The following is a 21,404-nucleotide window of genomic DNA, read 5'->3' on the forward strand; positions in this document are numbered from 1 at the left end:
ACTCACAAAATTTAACTCAAAATAGATTAAAGACTTAAAGATAAGACCTGATATCATAAAACTCCTAAAAGAAGAGGTAGGGAAGAAGCTCATCAATAATGGTCTTGGTAATAATTTTTTTGGCATAACACCAAAAGCACAAATAATAATAACAAAAAAATTAACAAACTGGGACTATATCAAATCCAAAAGGCTTTGCACAGCAAAAGAAACAATTAACAAAATAAAAAAATAGAATGGGAAAAAATTTTTTCACACCATATATTGGATAAAGGGTTAATATCCAAATATGTGAGGAATTCAATCAATTCAATAACAACAACAACAAAAAGTAAAGAGTGTGATTAAAACTGGAAATAGAACTAAACATTTCTTCAAAGAGGACATCAAAATGGCCAGCAGACACATGAAAAGATGTTCAACATCACTAATCATCAGGGAAAGGCAAATCAAAACCATGATATCACCTCATACCTCTTAGAATGGCTATCATCAAGAAGCCAAGAGACAACAGGTGCTGATGAAGATGTAGTGAAAAGGGAACCCTTATATACAGTTGGTAGAAAGATAAACTGATCCAACCACTGTGGAAAAGTTGGAGGTTCCTCCCAAAAGTTTGTGGGAAGTTTCCCCCAAAATTAATATAAATCTACTATATGATCCAGCAATTCCACTTCTGGGTATTTAATCAAAGGAAACAAAAACAAATTTCTGACAAGATATATGTACTCCCATGTTTATTGCAGCACTATTCACAATAGCCAAGACATGGAAACAACATAAATGCCTATCAACAGAAGAATAAATGAAAAGATGTGGTACATATACACAATGGAATATCATTCAACCATGAGAAAGGAGAATATCCTCCCATTTGCACCAACATGAATGGGTCTTGAGTATATTATGCTTAGTGAAATGAGTCAGACAGAAAAAGACAAATACTGTATAATATCACTTCTATATGAAACCTACTAAAGTTAAACCTGTAGAAAATAGGCAGTAAAATAGTGGTTACCAAGGGCTGGGGAGTGAGGGATCAGCATAATGGTATTTAAGACTACAAACTGGGATCCCTGGGTGGCGCAGCGGTTTGGCGCCTGCCTTTGGCCCAGGGCGCGATCCTGGAGACCCGGGATCGAATCCCACATCAGGCTCCCGGTGCATGGAGCCTGCTTCTTCCTCCGCCTGTGTTTCTGCCTCTCTCTCTCTCTCTGTGACTATCATAAATAAATAAAAAAAAAATAAGACTACAAACTTGTAATGAGTAGTAAATAGGTCAGAAAGAGCTAATGTACTGTAAATATACTGTAATTATGTAATGTGATGAATATCAGTACATTGGCAATCATATTACAATATAAATATGTACCAAAGTCCCATGCTGCACAGCTTATTAAATTTATACAATTTTACACATCAAATTTATTCAATAAGAAAAAAGTAGGCTGATTAGTCAATGTCCTACTAATATTTTTCATTTATGTTTTCATTCAACAAATACTTATTGGCCATTGTGCAGGAGTGATTAAAGTATGAGCAGCATATGGTCCCAGAAATTCTATCCAGAAGGGCAAATGGACACAAAATAGATCATCATTACACAGTGTGGTGAATGGAAAATAGATATATGTGCAAAATATTACAGGTCCTCAGTGAAAGAGCATCTGTGGCAGTTTCAAGGTTAGAAGGGGCTTATTGGAGGAAATGCTACCTGAATAGCATTTCAGAAAAAGGATAAGAAAGGAAGTTTTCCAGGTAAAAGGGATAGTATGAACAAAGTTTCAGATGAAGAAAAATAGCATTACACATGCCAGGATCTGTAATGAGTGCAGTGTTGGAACAAAGCCCAAGATAAGGTGATGAGAGATCAGGTTGGAGGAGAGACAGGGACCAGGAACAGGAGGACTTGACTACGAGGGAGCCTCCCCTATGTTTTAATCAAAGGAGATATGCTTTTAGACAGATCACTTTGGTGGTCATGGAAGATGTACTTGACAAGGACAAGACTAGAGGCCGAAAAACCAATTTGGAGCTGTTACAGTGGCCCAGGTCAGTGATAATGATGTATCATCAGAAGGATAGAAGAGGGACCCCTGGATGGCTCAGCAGCTAAGTGTCTGCCTTTGGCTCAAGGCATGATCCCAGGGTCCAGGATCGAGTCCCACATCAGGCTCCTTGCAGGGAGCCTGCTTCTCCCTCTGCCTATGTCTCTGCCTCCCTCTGTGTCTCTCAAATAAATAAAATCTTTAAAAAAAAGATAGAATAAAGCATGTACATTCCAATAATATTTTTCAAGTACATCATGAAAAGGAGAATGATCACCAGGTTTTTACTTTGGGTGATTAGATGATGAACGTTATACAAGGCAGAGGAGGCCATAAAAAGTATGAGGAAATAAGCATATTTGTGAATTTAGGGTTCTTGTAAAGGTCCAAATTGATAAAGATCTTACAAAGATATCCAGATTGAAGTCTGAAGAGGGTTAGCCTGGTAATGTGATTTTGGAGCTCTTCAGATTCCAGAGGACAGTTGAAATCAAATGTGTAGATGAAGCCACCAAGGAGATGGCCTGTATAGTGAGGAGGACAGGGGATGGTGATGGAATCTTAAGGGAACATTGACTATTCAACAAATAAAGAAACACTTCGAGAGATAAGGGACAGACCATCAATAAATACACAGGGTCGTAGAAGCCAATGGAATCAGTTTTCAAGAAGAAAAGAACCATCAACAGAGCCAGTAAAATAAGAATTGAATGATGTCCATTAGATTTTGCAGTTGAGATATCACTGCTGATTTGGAGATTTGCACAAGAACGGTGGGCTGAAGGCCAGGGGGCAGTAGGCTGAGGAGTGAGTGGGAGTGATGAAGTAAAGTCAGAGGTTCTAGATTACACTGTCAAGAAGTTATGTTAAAAAAAAAAGTAGAAACAGACCCATAAATACAGAGAGCAAACTGATGGTTGCCAGAAGAGAGGGACAGGAGGATGGGCAAAATCGGTAAAGGGGAGAGAGAGGTACAGGCTTCCCATTATGAAATGAGTAAATCACAAGGATGAATGGTGTGGCGCAGGGAGTATACTTGGTGATCATATAATGGTGTTGTATGGTGACAGATGGCAGCTGCCTTTGTTCTGAGAACAGCATACCATATGCAAATGTTGAATCACTGTGTTGTACACCTGAAATTCACGTACATTGTGTGTCAACTATACTCAAAGATGATAGATGATAGATAGATAGATAGATAGATAGATAGATAGATAGATAGATAGATGATAGTTTAGTTCAAAAGAGAAAAGAGATTGTTCACTGGCCACAGAGTGATGCAGAGTCAGGGAGGATTCTCTTGAGTGAGTGAGATTTACATTTTGTCCTCAAAGTAAGAGGAAGAGAGAGAGAGGGGGGAGTTGAAACTCTCTTCAGGAAGGAATGACCAGTGAGACACAGTTGCGGAGGGTCAGGGAAACAGCCTAGGGAGAAGGGTGGTCCAGGTCTAACCCTGAGCAGGTTGTCTTATTCTCTGAGCCAGAGGAAAGGGGAGAAGGATGCATGAGGTTCTCGGGGGTAGAAAGTTGAGGAAGACCATGACTGAGAAGCTCTATATTTTGGATAGAGGAAGAAACAAGTTTCTCTCAAGTGGGGTACAGCTTAGAGTAATTACAGAAAGGTCCAGGAGGTGAAACTGCCCAGGACAAGGACAAGGTTGGTGAATAGTGGTGAGGGCTCAGATGCATTTGTGTTGGCTCCAGCTTCACAGAGCTGAGCCTACTTTGTTCAGCCATCCTTGGCTTTGGTAGCCATAGACATAGACCAAGGGAGGTGTGGCTCTGACCCAAGAGCTAGAGAAAGGGGCAGAGCAGCTGTCCTTCAGGTGATCACTGAGGTTGGGCTGGACCAAAAAGGGGACCCAGAGCTGATGGAGCAGGAGAGTGAGACAGTCATGGGGCTGGGCCCATGCAGGGGAAGAGTGCACTCAGTGGAGATTACACAAAGTACAGGATGCTACAGGACCACAGGCGGGTCAATATAAAGAGGAGAACTTTGGAGGCATTACTGATTATGAAACTGGCAAGCTAAGGTTTTGGATACTTTATTGGTCCAAACTGAGTTGGCTTGGAATTAGGGAAAGATTTGAACAAGTGAACAAACAGAAGGTTGGCACATGTCAGGGCTAAGGGGAGACAGAGAGACATGGGGCTTGTCTTTAAAATGGAAATGTTTATTGTTTTATCTTTTTAAAAGAGAAATAAGTGGCAGTTCTGGAAGTGACATTGTGTATGTTGGGGGTGCTGACCCCACCTCCTAAACAGAATGGGCAAATTGCGGTAGAAAATACATGGTAGGACTTCTGGAGAAGCTGTGGCCTTAGGAAGAATTAAGGTTTAGTTAAGGCAAAAGGCTGGCTATGAATTTAGGGTAGAGGCTGAGCCTCTGGGAGAAACTGTTGGCCTGATGGAGGAGTCCAAGGGCCAGAGAAGCTGGGTGCTTGGTCAGAAAGAGTAGGGGGAGTTTGCATAACTAGAGCAGAAGCTCATTTAAGGGGCAGTTCCCAAAGAAGAGGGATTCTAGCAGCATTTGGGGACTGATGGGTTGCTCAAGCCTCTGAACTGGAATTTTGTTGGAAAGTTGACTCTCAGCGCCCATGTGAGCTGAGGCCCAGCTGGAGTGGTGCCGGTGTGGTGAGGATAGCCTGTGGTGGAGGTCAGTGTGTCCACATCTTCGGAGGCCCTGGTGGTGGGAGAACTCATTTTAGGCAGGGGCAGGACCCAGGAAAGCATCCTCTGTAGGTGCCCAACCCAGGAGAGCTGCATTTTTTTTCAAGTATCCTATCAGGTTATGTCTGTATTACAGAACAAAGTAATGATCAGGTTAATATAAATGTTCTTTGTAGCCTAGTAAATCTCTTTCCCCGAACTAACTTATTTTCTTTCTTTTTATCCACACGACTATTATTTCTACAGGACTTACTGGCCAGACTTGGATGGGAAAATAAGAGAAGCATTAGTTTTGCGAAGTGTTAAAGTGCGACTCCTTATAAGCTTCTGGAAGGAAACTGACCCCCTTACATTTAACTTTATTTCATCTCTTAAAGCTATTTGCACTGAAATAGCCAACTGCAGTTTGAAAGTTGTAAGTATGATGTTGACTTAAGAATTATTAAATAAAAGGGGCTGATTTCCTCTGCTCATCTGTGAAAGCTATAAACCCATGCATTCAAGTAAACTGGCACTTAAGAACCAGGCTAACAACCTCTGATTGTGAGAAAATATTTCAAAAGTAAAATAAGTAATTTTTAAAGAGAAGCACACAAGAAAAGGAGCCTGGAACCCACATTTCCTGGTGCCGTCCCAGCCATGCCCTGTTTTCACACACTGCCTGTTGGGTCCTCTCCACTTGAACTGCCTCATTCACCTGCCATTCCTATTTCTAAGCCTGTGACCAACAGAGCAGTGGCACCTGAACCTGCACAGAATCCCCCAGCCCCAAAGACACCCCAGCCTGGGCTACTGTACTTGCTTCAGGTCCCTTGGGCCACATGCTAATCCATATACTTTGAGGGAGGCAAGATTGGGACTGGGTATTAGTGTGGTAATTCCTTAGCCAATCTTTGATTCTCCTCAGGTCCTCACATGTGATGCCCTCTTTGTCCTCTGTGGGCCTTTGTACATGCTGTTTCCTCTACCTACAACACTCTTCTCCTCCATGCCTTTTCTGACTAATGCCTACCAGTCCATTAGGTACCTTTTCCAACCTCCACAGCAATCGTTCAGGAAATGTACCCTGAGACCCTCCTGTATGCTAGGCACCCTTCTAAGTGATGGATCTGTACTTCATGCAGTATTTAAGTACCCAGAATGACAGCGGCACCACCATCAACCTGAGACATAGCTTCCGAGATAGTCCCAAGCCTCCGTTTCTCAAGGCCAATCAGGAGGAGAGAGAGACTGGAGGACTGCCCAGGAGGCATTTATGGGGTGAACCTGGAGTGAACATTCCTTTAGCCTTTATTATGCTGCTCAGATGTCACTCACCTGGCCACACCTAATGACAGGGGTGGCATTAGTGCAATCAGAAAGGCAGCTGTGCTCCCAAAAAGACAAAACAACAACTTTGTGGATCATCAGTCTGCAATTCTGGGCACCCACACAGAGAACCCTCATCCCCCACAGGTACTGCACGATGCAAATTTCTGGACCTCTAAGTGTTATGCATTTCTGGACAGCAAATCTGGATGTGTCACCCCATAGTTAATAAACAGAAACTAAAAACAAAACAGCAATTTCCCATGAAATCCAAAGCCCAGATTGAAGTTATCTCCTCCCCATATAACAGGAACAGAAATACGGTATAAACTCCCATTCAGAAAAGGGAGATGGGGACAGTCACAGCAGTCACTGGTCCAGGCAATTGTAAAATCCTTCCGGGCAGGTATAGTGAAGTCCTCATACCCCGGATTCTAAGGTTGTTCTTAGTATGAAGTGTTAAGAGTTTTTGGTCCCAGCTCATGGTTCCTCTGGCAATGCAACTTTCTCAAAAACTTAGTAAGCTTCTGATTTATTTGCTTCTAGTCATTTCAATTTACCAGTAACCACAGCCAAAGATTTTGTTTTACATAATTCCCAAACTTGACTAATTATGCTTCCTTGCCCATATGCTTCTGCCTCTGCCTCCCTTTCCCTCCTTCCTCCTCCTTTCCCCCCTTTGCACCTTCTGTCTCTCCCTTCCCTGTCCCTCTTTCTCTACCCTCTCTCCTCTCTCATATTAATGGTGGCTTCATTCAGGTCATCAGACTTGGGTGTGAAGATTACACCAATTATGATCACTCCAGTTATCTGATCTTTGCTGTAGGATTGAGTGTTAACTGACCTCAGTCATTTAAAGCATTTGTCAAACTAATTTTCTACTATTGGGCTCCTGGTACAATCAGTTTTTCTAGCTCTTTGAAATACCAAATTTCTAGTGTACCTGTTCTATTTCATATGTGCTTACAAGCCAGCAAATCCTTCTCTGGGTTTATCTCCTCTGACAACTTGCTAAAGGCACTAATAACAACCAACATAAGTTACTAACAATTTGTTTTCCCATCCCTTGCCCTGTAGCCAAAGTTTTAGGGGGTGCTTGGTCTTCCTTCCAAATTAATGCAGGCTATGGTTTTACCAAATATTTTGCTACTGCATGAGTCTCCATTCGTTCCATCCTTTAATACCAATTTTCTTGCTGCCTGCTGCCCATTGGGTAAACAATTGCTACATCTTTTATTAAGTTTTTATTGTTGCTATTATGGCAGCATCTCACTTCATATTGCCTAAATGTAGTAAGTGCTTAAAACTTTTTTTTAATGGAAGAATTTCTTATATTCATGAATATAGACAAACAGGCTCTTTGTATATACTACTTAATATTCACAACTACACTATGAAGCTGGAACTTTTAATATTTTACAAACATAGAAAATGAAGCCTAAAGAGATTAAATAATTTCTCTCTAGGACACTAGTTAATAGAAGAGAAAGATTCAAATAAAAGTCTTTCTAACTCCTGAGTCTAAGCTCTTAAACATCATACAGTATGGTCTCTGCATGCAGAACCTATAATTGAAGTTACAAAGGCTTTTTTTTTTGTCTTTCCTATCTATATTAAAAAACATCATATATTACATCTGCTCAAAAATTTGAGAAGCTACACATCTGACTTGTATATCTCTGAGGATCAACAAAAACATAAAACATCAGATAAAATGTTTTTTAACTCATTCGTAACATTAAATATTTTTAAAAGTTGAAATTATCAACAATTTAAATACATAAAAGTCTAGAATTTACTATAGATTTCAAGAAATTATGCTTCTCATATAGATTTCATTTTAATCTCCCTAGCATTTGGATAATATTGACAGAAAAAAGAAATTTTTATCTCCATTAAACTGATTTTTATAAACTGAGGTAGCCATGCACATAGTGAAAGGGAATATAAAGGAAGGGAAAAGAAATGTTGGGAAATATCAGGAAGGGAGACAGAACATAAAGACTCCTAACTCGGGGAAACGAACTAGGGGTGGTGGAAGGGGAGGAGGGCGGGTGTTGGACGGGAATGGGTGATGGGTACTGAGGTGGACACTTGACGGGATGAGCACTGGGTGTTTTTCTGTATGTTGGTAAATTGAACACCAATAAAAATTAATTAAAAAAAAAATAAAAATAAAAAAGCCAAACTCACAGGAGAAAAAAAAAAAAAAAAGAAAGAAATAGAAACAGGTCTGTGAAACCTATGGCTAACATTTTACTCAATGATGAAAAGTTGAAAGCTTTTCCTTTAAGATCAGAAACAAGACAAGAGTTCTAACTCTTATCATCCTGTCTGGCATAGTACTGTAAGTCCTAGCCAGAGCAATAAGGCAAAAAAAAAAAAAAAAAGAATTAAAAGTATCAGAATTGAAAAGGGAGAAGCAAAATTGTCTCTATTTTCAGATAACATGATTATATATATAGAAAATCCTAAATGCTCAACCAAAAAAGTTACATTTAATCAAAGAATTCAGTAAAGTTGCTGAGACAAAATTAAAGTACAAAAATCAATAGTGTTTCTACACACTAACAATGCAATTTCTGAAAAAGAAATAAAGAAATAGATCCCATTTATACTAGCATGAAAACAATAAAGTGCTTAGGAATATATTTAACTAAGGAGATAAACAATGCCAAAAACCATAAGACATTGATGAAAGAAATCAAACACAATGCAAAAAAAAAAAAAAAAAAGGAAAGGTATCCCATGTTCATGGATTAGAAAAATTAATATTGTTAAAATGTCAACCAAAGCCATCTATAGATTCAATGCAGTGCTATCAAGATTCCGATGGCATTTTTACAGAAGTAGAAAAAAACACTCATAAATTCATGTGGAATTGCAAAAAACCCTAAATAGCCAAAGACATCTTGAGAAAGAAGAACAAAGAAGGAAGTATCACACTTCCTGGTTTCAAGCTATACTATAAAGCTATGGTCATCAAATGTACTGGCATAAAAATGGACAAATAGACCAATGAAATAAACACAAGCAGATACAGCCAACTAATATTTAACAAGGGAGCCAAGAATACTCAATAGAAAAAAGATAATCTTGTCCATAAATGGCACTGGGATAACTGGATATTCACACGTAAAAGGATGAAATGGGATCCGTATCATACACCACTCACAAAAAATAACATAAAATGGATTAAAGACTTAAATGTAAGACCCAAAACCATGAAATTCCTAGAAGAAAACATAAGAGCAAAGTTTCTTGACATAGATTGGGGTAATAACTCTTTGGATATGACACCTAAAATACAAGCAACAAAATCAAAAAGAAAGTGAAAAGACAACCTATAGAAGGGGAAAAAATATTTGCAAACCATATATCGGGTAAGAGGTTAATATCCAAAATACATCAAGAATTCATACAACCAAGTAGAAAATAACCTAATTTTAAAAATGGGTAAAGGATCTGAATAGACATTTCTCCAAAGAAGATATACAAAAGGCGAATAGGTACATGAAAAGATGCTCAACATTGCTAGTCTTTAGGGAAATATAAATCAAAACCACTATGAGTTACCACAGCATCCTTGTTAGGAACAGACATCATCAAAATAGATGAGAGATAATAAATGCTGGTGAGGATGTGGAGAAAAGGGAGCCCATGTGCACCATTGGTGGGAATGTAGATTGGTGAAGCCACTATGGAAAATCATATGGATAATCCTCAAAAAATTAAAAATAGAACTACCATATGATTCAATAATTCTATTTATGGGAATATATCCAAAGGAAACTAAAACACTAACTCAAAAAAGTATCTGCGCTTTCATGTTCATAGCAGCAATATTCACAGTAGCCAAGACATAGAAACAACCTAAGTGCCTATTAATGCATGAATGTATAAAGAAATTGTGGTGTATCTATACAATGTAATATTATTCAACCATAAAAATGAAGAAATACTACCATTTTTTTACAATGTGTATGTACCTAGAAATCATTATTCTAAGTGAAATAAGAAAGAGAAAAAAAGACAAATACTATATGATATCAATTATATGTGGAATCTAAAATTAAAAAAAAAAACTCACAAAGTCAGAGAAAAAGAGATTAGGCTGGTGGTTACCAGAGGTGGAGAGTCAAGGTAGAGAGGACAGGGAATTGGAGGAAGGTGGTCAAAGAGTACAAACTTCCAGTTACAAGATAAGTACTAGGGATTTAACATACAACGTGATGACTACAACTAGCATTGCTACATGATATGTAGGAGAGTTGTTAAGATAAATCCTAAGAGTTCTCATCACAAGGAGAAATCTTTTTCTTTATTCTTTTCTTCTTTTCTTTTTATTTTATCTATATGAGAAGATAATGTTAGCTGGATGTATTGTCACAATATGTAAACTAAACCATGATGCTATACAACTTAAATTTACACAGTGATAGATGTCAATTACTCCTCAATATAATGAGGGGGAGGGGGGAAGCCTATGATTACCACAATGGATCTATTTTCCACTCCAAATTTGCAAATGAATGTGATAACTAGGATTTGGATCTGGGCACCAAAGTAGGTTTGGAATCAGATTATCAGGTATTAGAGGAAATATTGGTATGATCCCAGAAATCCAAGCAGGGACCCAAGAGAATAGAGTCAGTTTGTGTTCTACTTTTCCATTGACAAGAGAATGCTTGTTTCAGCTCAGGGATAGGGTTTTCCAGATAACTGAAGTGGCATATGGGGTAGCATGGAAAATCAAGTGAAGCATTGTATTCCTGATATAACAGGATGCTGGCACAAAGCATTCAAAACATATGTGTTTGATGGATGGATGGATGAAATCAAAAAAGAGGGAGCTGATGAAGAGTGTTCAGGAAAGATCTGTGAACCACTGAGTGGAGGGAGCAGGGAGCATGGTGGATGTGGAATCATTTTAGCCATTTTCCCTAACGAAGGTGTGCTGGAAAAGGGTCAAGAATCTTCCAGGTGAGATCATTCACTCAGAATTCAGTATGCTTGCAGTTAGAGGAGCACCGCTGTTAGACTTACCAGGTATAGCAGTGTTCTAAAATACAGGTTTGGTTATGATTTAGATATGACAATGCCAACAGATTAGGAGATGACAGCCATTGGGGAAAGACAGTTTGTTTTATTCACAGATCTAAAGAGAAGGGAGCTTGAGGAAAAGTCCAGGGTCATCCTAGAGACAGAAGTGAGGGAAGCATGAACAAGGACTTTTGTTTGGTTTACGAGGTCAAGGAAGAGGTAAGGCAGGGTAAGCCCTCTTAGGATTGGCAAGTTTGAATTATTTTGGTGGGATCTTGGGCCCAGGGGCTTTCCCTAGTTACCAGATATGATTAGGGCAAGTGTATAGTGGTCCAGAGTGTGAAACCATAAAGGAGGTATTTCAGAGTATGGGCCATGGGTTGGGTTTACATATGAGAAGTGTCCTCATGGGCAAGTTATTTGCTATCTCCAGGAATTAGCCAGCCCTTGGAAGGGCAGTGCCTCCAGGCTCAGCAGGGCCCAGATGTCAAAGCATCAGAACACATAATAAGAAGCCATGACTAATAGAAGCAGAAGCAGAAGCAGAAGCAGAAGCAAAGGGGAGAATGTCTGGAGCCTACCGCACATGGTGCATTTGCTCCCACCTCTTCTTGAAGGCATTGTCAGTTGAAATCTCTGTCATGAAATACTAAGTGCTTTCATTTAAGACTTGCAAGAGATTATAAGAAGAGTAGAATCCATCCTTTAATTCTCTATTTACTCAGCTCTATCTTTTCAAACACTCAGGGTCATATTACTTGAATAAACCAAACATTAATAATAGTTCAGTGTTGGACATTTCATGACACAGAGCTTCTAGTTCTCACTGAAATCAGGCCACACATTTCTAAGTATCAAGATAAACCTCGATGGGAGCACAGCTTGTGGTCCCAACATCTAGAACACAGATGAGTGAGGAGCTTTCCCAAGACAAGTGGGCATAGGAACTTTTGCATGAAGCATGTCTTCTGGAGCCTGGGAGCAAGGCAGGGAATCTCTTCAGAGAAGCTGGCACCCACAGCCCTGACTTCAGAGAAGTTGGCACCCACAGCCCTGTCCATGAGGAGAAACTTGGGAAAGAGACTGCACTCACAAAGTTGGCCCTGTCAGCAGCTAGACTTCTTTTTTATATATATATATAAATTCATAAATCCCTTTTGAACAATCTTTGCTGTCACATACAGCACATTAGTGTCTTATAGTGTCAGTGATACAGTATGATTTCTTCTACCATTTTTGTCTCCCAGACAAAGCTCTTCCCCTCTTTGGGGCCATCTTCAACTTTCTAAAGCAGATGGGTCTCTGGAGAACCTCACGCAGTGATGCTATCCCCAACTTAAATGAGGGTATATATTTTATTCTTTTTCACATCCATCTTGATTCCACAATAATATTTTCCTCAAAATTATTTGACTGCTCTTACCAGGTGGCAGGCAGCCTCATATCACAGGGTCTCCCAGATATATAACTATGACTTGAAAGTATTCACAGATAATCAAGAGTCCACAAAATGTGGCTATCTATGAACTCTCCAAATGACACAGACTTTGCAGGAGACAGGAACTGAGAAGGGGGACAAAGACAGCATGGCCTAACATCATGGTAATATGTCCCCAGGTAATACCTTCCTCTGCGATGTGCAATGGACAATTCTTGGGTGATAGATTTTGGCCTGCGCACCATTGTCCTTAAGGGGTCTGCAAAAAAATAAGAATAGAATTTTCAGGGTTGCCAGGGACCTTGGTGATCACACCTAGTTTATCATTCCTTTCCCTCAGATGAAAGGGAAGACCAGCCCTCACTATCTCCCCAAGCCAAACTTGAACATTTATAGTTTTAAAACTGTAAATGATGTCTCCATTTCTAGATGGCATCTCATTTTTCTCTCTGCCTTTTCTACCCTTCAATCACACATGATCCCACAGCCATAAGATAGTCATTACAGAAAGATTCCACACAGTTCTGGGTATGTTTAGCATTTTCCAGTGTGGAGGAGACTCAAGACCTCATCACCTTTGATGGTGTGTCATCCTGTGAGCTCTATCACAGTTCAGGCTTCGTCTGAGCAGTTACCAGTTCCAACAGATTCTGGAAGCACCAGCTCACCTACCTCCTCTGTCAGCTCCCTCTATTAACCCCTACAGCCCAGGCCTAATCTGCTTTTGGGGTCACATTAAAGTTGGAATTCAAGATTCCTGGTCTGCAGTGGTGGGGTTTTTTTTACTTGCTTATTAGAAGAGCTTGTAGACCTAGGTGTTGAGATGGAAAGCATCTGTTCCCTTGGCAAAATCTCTTTTGACCTTTGCAAATCCCCAGCTGAATCAGCTAGTCATTGGCATGGACCTTGCTGCTTTTTATAATGCATGCAACACAGAGGAATATTCATTCAATTCATTGGCATGCGTGACAGAAAGCACCTCAAATGCCAGTGCACCCCAATGAATGAGACAATGAGAATTAAAAAACCTTTGGCCCTCACCCTGTTGAAAGAATGAATTTTGTGTTCATTTTACGGCTTAAAAGTGTTAATTATAGACCTAGTTGAGCATGCTAATTATCTCTCTTGTTGCCCATATAGATTTGAGAACAAAAAAAAATAGCTTCATCTACATGAAGTAACAAGATTGGGGCTTTAATAACCCAGAATGAGGTTGGCTGTGGATATTTGGATAAGAAACCCTTTTGGGCTCTTGAACAAAACCCAAAATGTTCCCTATTCACCTGCTTTCTTAATTTATTTATTGTTGTGTCTTACAGAAATTTTTCGATCTGGAAAGAGAGAATGTTTGTGCTACAAAAGAACAAAAGGACCACAGCTTCCCTAAATTAAATCGCAATAAGTACATGGTGACAGATGGCGCAGCTTATATTGGTAGGTATCAGGGCTGTCAGACTCCTAGAGGATCATGCAGGTCAGTGACAGTCCAGGTCCTACTGTGTTCTTTCATACACAGTATAACCTGGGGGCCTTGGAGGAAACAGGATAGGGAAGTCAAACAACTCCTTGAACTGAACATCTCCTCTAGAGCTTGGCTCAAGTAGGAGGACACCATAGGAGATGTTTCTAATAAGTGTTTTCAGAAATTCTTTGGTCCACTTGCCTAATGTTATAGATGAGGAGGTGAAGGGCTCATCAGAGGCGAGTCTCAGGGCTCAGTCAGCTAAGCATCTGCCTTGGGGTCAGGTCACAATCTCAGGATCCTGGGATAAACCTGGCATCAGGCTCCGTGTTCAGCAGGGAGTCTACTTGTCCCTCTCTGTCTACCCCTCACTCCCCTGCTTGTGCTGTCTCTCTCACTCTTGCTCTCTCAAATAAATTTTTAAAAAAAAGGTGAGTCCTGGGAGTTGAACGAGCACAGTGCCCCCCCTCTCCCCCCCGCCATACCACAGCCAGCCTGTTGTGAATCACAGAAGGCCAACATGGTGGCAACTCAGCACCAGAAAGAGCACTGCCTGGGCAACCATCTCACCTCTGTCATTTTATAAATGTCTACCCTTGGAGAGTTTACTTAAGCTCTCTAAACCTCAATTTCCTCATCTGTAAGATGGGGCTAATAATTGTTTCAACTTCGTTGGGTGAAATTTAAGTGGAATATATGCAAGGTACCTTGCACAATTAAAACCCCTGACACACAATAATACCATATTCATGTTAGCTGTTGTTTTTAGGGTAATAATGCTCCAGATGCAGAGATCACATCTACTGGTGAAATTATTTGCTAATGTGTCAGATCTGTTCTCCTTTCTTATGGTGTACATGAGTCCAGGGTAATCCCTTAACTCATACTATCAATGGCAGAGCAGAAATTATTATCTATAAAAGAAGGTACATAAACTACAGAACAGCAGTGTGGCTATTACAATGTACAGATGAAGTGGCAGTCTTTCAAAGCAGGAAAAAAAAAAGTGTGTGCAATGATGGAGCATGGAATATGTTTTTTCCCCCTCCAATTCAGTGAGTGAGTAAATTATGCCCTTTTTGCTTTGTAATGCACTTTATCTTATTTGAATTTCTAAGGCACCTCGCCAATATGGAGGGTGGATTTTATCACCTGCAGCTTAAAAATAAGGAAACATGGACCATAAGAGTGGAAATGACTTAAACCCACAAACATGAAGAGGAAGAGGGAGACCTAGAATCCATGGTACCCAGACCCCACACCCTCACCCCACCACCTGGAACCAGAAAGAGACACTGCCATCAGAGAGCTAGTTACTCCATCCTGGCTCCATGGAAAGCTGTTCTTTTTCCATTTTGAATAGCTACATATCATATTAGAAAATAGAATATTGGATTTTTTAAATGTATATTCTTCAAGTTGTCTTAGAATATGAGAATGTTATTTTACTCATGTTGTCCCTCTCAGTGGCTTAAAATGTCATTCTTTGAACTTTCTCATATTCATTAGCTTATGGAGAGTAGAATGAAATTAGCTCCTCTTTAATCATGTGCCAAAAACAAACTCAAAATCATTTCATCAAAACTTGGAACTTTGGGCTCAATAATTGAGAAATACATGTATGGGTCAGGTTTCAGGCACAGTTGGGTTTAGGAACTCAGATCTGGATGTTTTACGTGGGATTTACTTAAAGCAAAGTGTCATGTGTACATGGAGCAGTTGTATGGTGCCTATATCTAAAAGCTTTTTTAAAGAATTAAATAAGTGTTTTGGAGTCACAAAAACTTCTATTTGAATTCAAGCATTGACCCCTATAAGCTGAAAGATGATGGAAAGTCCTGTGACCTCTCTGAGTCTTTGTGTACCTCTGTTTTCTTATCTGTAAAATGGGAATAAAAACATCCACCCTTTGGTAGTAGTTGGAGGATTAAATGAGATAATATATGGAAAGCTCCAAACACTGGCTCTCATCTGTCTCAATACTTAGTAAATATGGATTCCTGGCGCTCTCTCTTCTTCTTCCCATATAGTACGCTTTTAAAATAGACTTTATTTTTTTAGAGCAGTTAGGCTCACAGCAAAACTGAGCAGAAAAAATTCTCACAATCCTCTGCCCCTTTACACACATACACACAACCTGCCCCATTATCAAACTCCCCAACCAAAGCGACATATATCTTATGACTGGTGAACCTATGCTGATACATCAGTATCACCAAAAGTCCATTGTTTACATTAGGGGGTCACTCTTGATATTACATCCTATGGGTCCTGACAAATGTATAATGATTTGAATGTACCATTATGGTATCATATAGAGTCATTTCATTGTTCTACCAATCCTCTGTGCTCCACCTATTCATCCTTCCCTCCCTGCTAATTCCTGGCAACCACTGATCTTTTTACTGTCTCCATAGTTTGGGCTTTTCCAAGATATCCTACAGTTGCAATTATATAGTGTATATCCTTTTCAGATTGGCTTCTTTCACTTAGCAATATGCATTTAAGCTTCTTCTGTATCTTCTGATGGCTTGATAGCTCATTTCTTTTTAGGACGGAATAATACTCCAATGTATGGATGGACCACAGTTTGTTTTATCCATTCACCTTCAGGATATCTTGGTTGCTTCCAAGTTTTGGAAATTATGAGTAAAGCTTCTATAAACACCCACATGCAAGTTTTTGTGTGGACATATTTTCAAACCTACTGGGTTTGAAATCACACAAAGAGAGTGATTGCTGGATCATATGATAAGACTATGTTTAGTTTGATGAGAAACTGCCAAGCTGCCTTCCAAACTGGCTCTACCATTTTGAGTTCCCACCAGCAGTGAATGAGAGTTCCTGTTGCTCAATATCCTTGCCAGCATTTGGTGTTGTCAATGTTCCAGATTTTGGCCATTCTGATAGGTATGTAGTGCTGCCTCATTATTGTTTTGATCTGCATTTCCCTGATAATATGATATGGAGCATCTCTCTATATGCCTATTTGCCATCTGAATGTCTTCTTTTTTTAAGATTTTTTAAAAGATTTTTTATTTATATATTCATGACAGACACAGAGAGAGAGAGAGAGAGGCAGAGACACAGGCAGAGGGAGTAGCAGGCTCCAAGCAGGGAGCCCAACATGGGACTTGATCCCAGCTCTCCAGGATCACGGCCTGGGCCGAAGGTGGCGCCAAACCACTGAGCCACCCAGGCTGCCCTTTTCTTAAGATTTTTAAAATTTATTTATTCATGAGAGACAGAGAGAGAGACAGAGAGAGAGAGAGAGAGAGAGAGAGAAAGAGAGGCAGACACATAGGCAGAGGGAGAAGCAGGTTCCATGCAGGAAGCCCGATGCAGGACTCAATCCTGGGACTCCAGGATCATGCCCTGAGCCAAAGGCAGATGCTCAACTGCTGAGCCACCCAGGTGTTCCTGAATATACTCTTTGATGAAGTGTTTTTGGCCCATTTTTTAACCAGGTTTTTCATTTTCTTATTGTTCAGGTTTACGAGTTCTTTGTATATTCTGGATAGCAGTCTTCTATCAAATATGTCTTTTGCAAATATTTTCTCCCAGCCTGTGGTTTATCTCTTCATTCTTTGACAGTGTCTTTCACAGAGTAAACATTTTAAATTCTAACAAAATCAATGATTCCTTTCCTGGGTCATGCCTTTGGTGTTGTGTCTAAAAAGTCATCACCAACCCCAACTTTAACTGGATTTTATTATTTATTATTTTCTAGGCATTTACATTTAGGTCTATGATCTATTTAGATTTAATTTTTGTAAAAGGTGTAGGGTCTGTGTCTAGATTGACTTTTGGGCAGGTGGATGTCCAATTATACCACTCTTGAAAAGACTAGTTTTGCTCCCCTGTATTGCCTTTGCCCCTCTTGAGATCAGTTGACTGTATTTATGTGGGTCTATTTCTGGCTCTCTATTATAATGCATTTAAATGAGTTCATTTTACACACAGCATTTCAGCAAAACATTAATTCCCCAGAGTGAAGCATAGTTCTTGTATAAAAATATTTAAAGAGCATCCAGAGGGAAAATTCATTGATAATTTAAATAATTATCAGCATGTTCTGGAAATCTCTTAAGTCGTCACTCAGACACCTGCTGAGAATGCTGAATTAAGAAAAATCTACACTAGACCTTGCATGGAATTATAGCTCATTAAATCTTCACAAGACTTACAGAAGATCCCCCAAACAGTATCATCTGTCTAATTTTGAATACTCTGGAGTCCATTTGAATCTGGCTTGGCAAATTTGTCCAGAAGATGGTTTGAATTGTTTGAGGGCTGACAAGGGGGTGGTAGGTTAATTGGAGGCACTCAGAAGGCTCACTGAGACACATATATCTTCCCAGTGAGCTTGTGTGTAACCTCACCATGGTTCCTGGGGATGGCACCACATTCTCCTGCCACCTAGACCTAAACATGAATTCGGAAAACTGAAATGGCAGTCTCAATACCAGGTGGAACAAACACAATTGAGAAAACACTGAAGCGGGTACATTATTCCGAAGTTGAGCCAACCCATGAGAAAGTAAAAGGTGGAAAAATATAATCACACTGGTGGAGGAATGACTCTGTCGGCCTAGTGCTATAATTCCTGAGAAGAACCTGATTAAAGCTTTGGAGAATCAAAGATACAGTATCTTGGCTCCATCCACTGTATTGAAGGGAAAACTGAATCTCACAGAATAAGGCTCCAAAATCTGGTCACTTCTCTCCCCTTATCTTTCCCTCTCCTCACACTGACTCCAAAGCGTATTTCCATATCTGTGTCCTTTAGGGAGTGTGGTCTACAGAGGAGTGGAGGTGTGGCCTGATGCTCCAGTCCTGGTGGCTGATGCTGAAGTCTTGGGGAAAATGCACAGTTGGTACCATGCAGGTCTTTAGGATCAGAGGTGACATGGAACAGAAGTTAAGCATGGGCTGTGGGGTCCAACCTGACTGAAAATCAGCTCTGATATATTTTCACTCCTGTCTTGGACAAGTTACCTAAACTTTCTGTGCCAAAATTTCCCCTTCAGTATAATGGAGTATTATCACCTCATAGGATTGTGGTGAATATTGAATGAGATAATGTAATGAAATAATTCACTGCCTGGCATTCAGCTGTAGGAACGAGAATTTAGTGTCTTATCCACAGGTCCTCGAAAGGTGTCCATTGGACCCTATTTGGAGTCAAGGTCTAGGTTAGAAAGGTGTACAAGAACACAGGAGTCTCCTGTTGATGGGATGACTCAGAAGTGCTACCTGCCAGTGGGCTCCAAAATAATTCTTAACTTGCAGTAGCTATTACTCCCCAGTTTAAGAAGTCCAAGCCTGCATGTACCTGGTACTGAGCATTGCACAAAGCTGCAGCCTCTGAGCATGGCTATGTGTCTGAGAGCACGTGATCAGAAGCATAGCACTGGCAAAGAGACTCCAATGCAATATCACGAACCATTTTGTGGACAGTTCACTCACTTCTAGCAGTAAAATTCGTCCAAAGTTATGTCTATCATGAAGCCATCAGGGGTATCAGTGTGGTGTTTGGGGGCATGACGGGAGACAGTATGAAATGGAGGACAGAGAGAGAGGAGTTCATTCTCTATGCTAATAATATTTGATTGAGGGACTTGGTATTAGACCCTGAGGAATAAACTCAAGGAGTACAATGAGAGACAAGGAACCACTTGCACTATTCCAGGTCATGCTGTATAGAAAGGGAAGTTGATACGTGTGTGGGCTCCAGAGAGCAGAGGAGGGCCCAAGGATGAGCACTGTGAAGCTCTCTGTGGATGTTTTTCCCCCCCGCACAGATGGAGCAGGGCCTTAGGTCAAGGATGTGTCTTATTCAGCAAATATTCCCGCAGTGACGGCTGAAGAGCCGCTGAGGGACTGGAAATCAAGCTCTACACTTAAAAAGCCTTCGGTTTTCTTTATGAAACCAGCTCTGAACCAAAGAGGAGCTCCCAAAATGGGGAGCTTAGGCCAGACCCAGGCAGGTGGTAATTTATGAAATCATTTTGTCAGTCTGGATGCGGCTAAATCTTTTTTAGTAAGAACACTGCTTCATTTATGGTATTATAGGTAGTTCGTCGAGACCTGGGTCTACTCTCGGTCAAATCTGTTCACCTCTTTGAGCCTCTGGCTTCTCATCTGTGAAGTGGGTGTAAATCCTGCCAACCATGAGAGATAATGGATACAAATGCCAAGCCTAGCACTTTGCTTGTAGTAGGCATTTAATAAAGGACAGTTTCTCTCCCCACTAACACCCTTATATCCCAACTTCATCCCTAACTCTTCCCTCTCAGGCTTTAAGATCCTGATCATATGTTAGTCCACAGCCCTTTATAGGTGTGGCTCTCTAATTCCCTAATTGATAAGTTTCGGCACTTTTCTCATTATGCAACAAAATGCTTTCCTGACTCATCCAGCCAGAGTTAGAAATTCTTTTTCCCTTGCCCTCCAGCATTGTATGCATACATCTCTTGGTATTGTAATCATGGTATTTCCTTCCTGGACTCCTTGGAGTCAGGGACTGTCATTTTCTGGTGTAGATCATGGCCCCATATACCTACCTAGTAGATGTTAGGCACTCAGTAAATGTGCATTAAATGAAGGACAAAAAGATCAAAGAAATATATGGTACTGAACCATTCTGAGAAGAAACTTTGTTCTTCCACTAGGACATTCTTCCCAATGGATGCCAAGATAGGAGATTTGTGTGGGACTTTGGGGTAGTCTCTCTTTTTACCTACTCCTGCCTTGAAGATGGGCTACTCGTGAGTGACATGCAGTTAGCCCCTTCTGGGACAGATTCCAGCCTTTACTACCTGCTAGGGCTGAACTGTGTCCCCCCAAAATTCGTAGGTTAGAAGTCCTTACTCCCAGTACCTGAGAATATGACCCTATTTGGAGTCAAGGTCTATTCAGAGGTAATCAAGTTAGAATGAGGTCATCAGTGTGAGCTCTGATCCAATCTGACTGGTGCCCTTATAAACACGGGGAATTTGGATACAGAGACAGACATGCATAGAGGGAAGAGCATGTGAAGAGACACAGGGAGAAGCTGACCAGGGGAATGGCCTGGAACAGATTCCCCATTTCTGCCCTCAGAACGAACTAACCCTGCCAATACATGGATTTTGGACTTCTAGCCTCCAGAACCATGAGACAATAGATTTCTCTTATTTAAGCCACTCAGTCTGTGGGACTTTGTTACAACAGTCCTAACAAACCAATACACTACCTAACACCAAGCAGCTGTTCTGGGGAGCCTAGTATCATAGAACTGCCTTGATTTCTGGGCCAAGGAGCCAGATCCTGGAACTGAGAGATGACTTACAGCCCAAGCAAGGAAAGGTTGGTGTATTCAGATAAGAACTGATCCTCCTTCTCTGATTTCAGCCTTTTCTTTGATATGCAGTCTTGTAAGCATTGTAACT

The 21,404-nt window shown here is 40.4% G+C and overlaps 1 protein-coding gene across 12 annotated transcripts in view; it reads left to right on the top strand.

Annotated features, from left to right (window-relative positions):
• PLD5 (phospholipase D family member 5) overlaps nucleotides 1-21,404 on the top strand; it is a 407,776-nt gene that overhangs the window by 381,090 nt on the left and 5,282 nt on the right. For all 12 annotated transcript variants that reach the window (XM_072732872.1, XM_072732871.1, XM_072732876.1 and 9 more), the window contains 2 exons: nucleotides 4,967-5,135; nucleotides 13,829-13,943. In XM_072732872.1, coding sequence (XP_072588973.1) covers nucleotides 4,967-5,135; nucleotides 13,829-13,943 — 284 coding nt within the window. The remainder of the gene's footprint in view (nucleotides 1-4,966; nucleotides 5,136-13,828; nucleotides 13,944-21,404) is intronic.

The sequence above is a fragment of the Vulpes vulpes genome, chromosome 13 (assembly GCF_048418805.1).
Source record: "Vulpes vulpes isolate BD-2025 chromosome 13, VulVul3, whole genome shotgun sequence".
Classification (NCBI taxonomy): Eukaryota; Metazoa; Chordata; class Mammalia; order Carnivora; family Canidae; genus Vulpes; species Vulpes vulpes.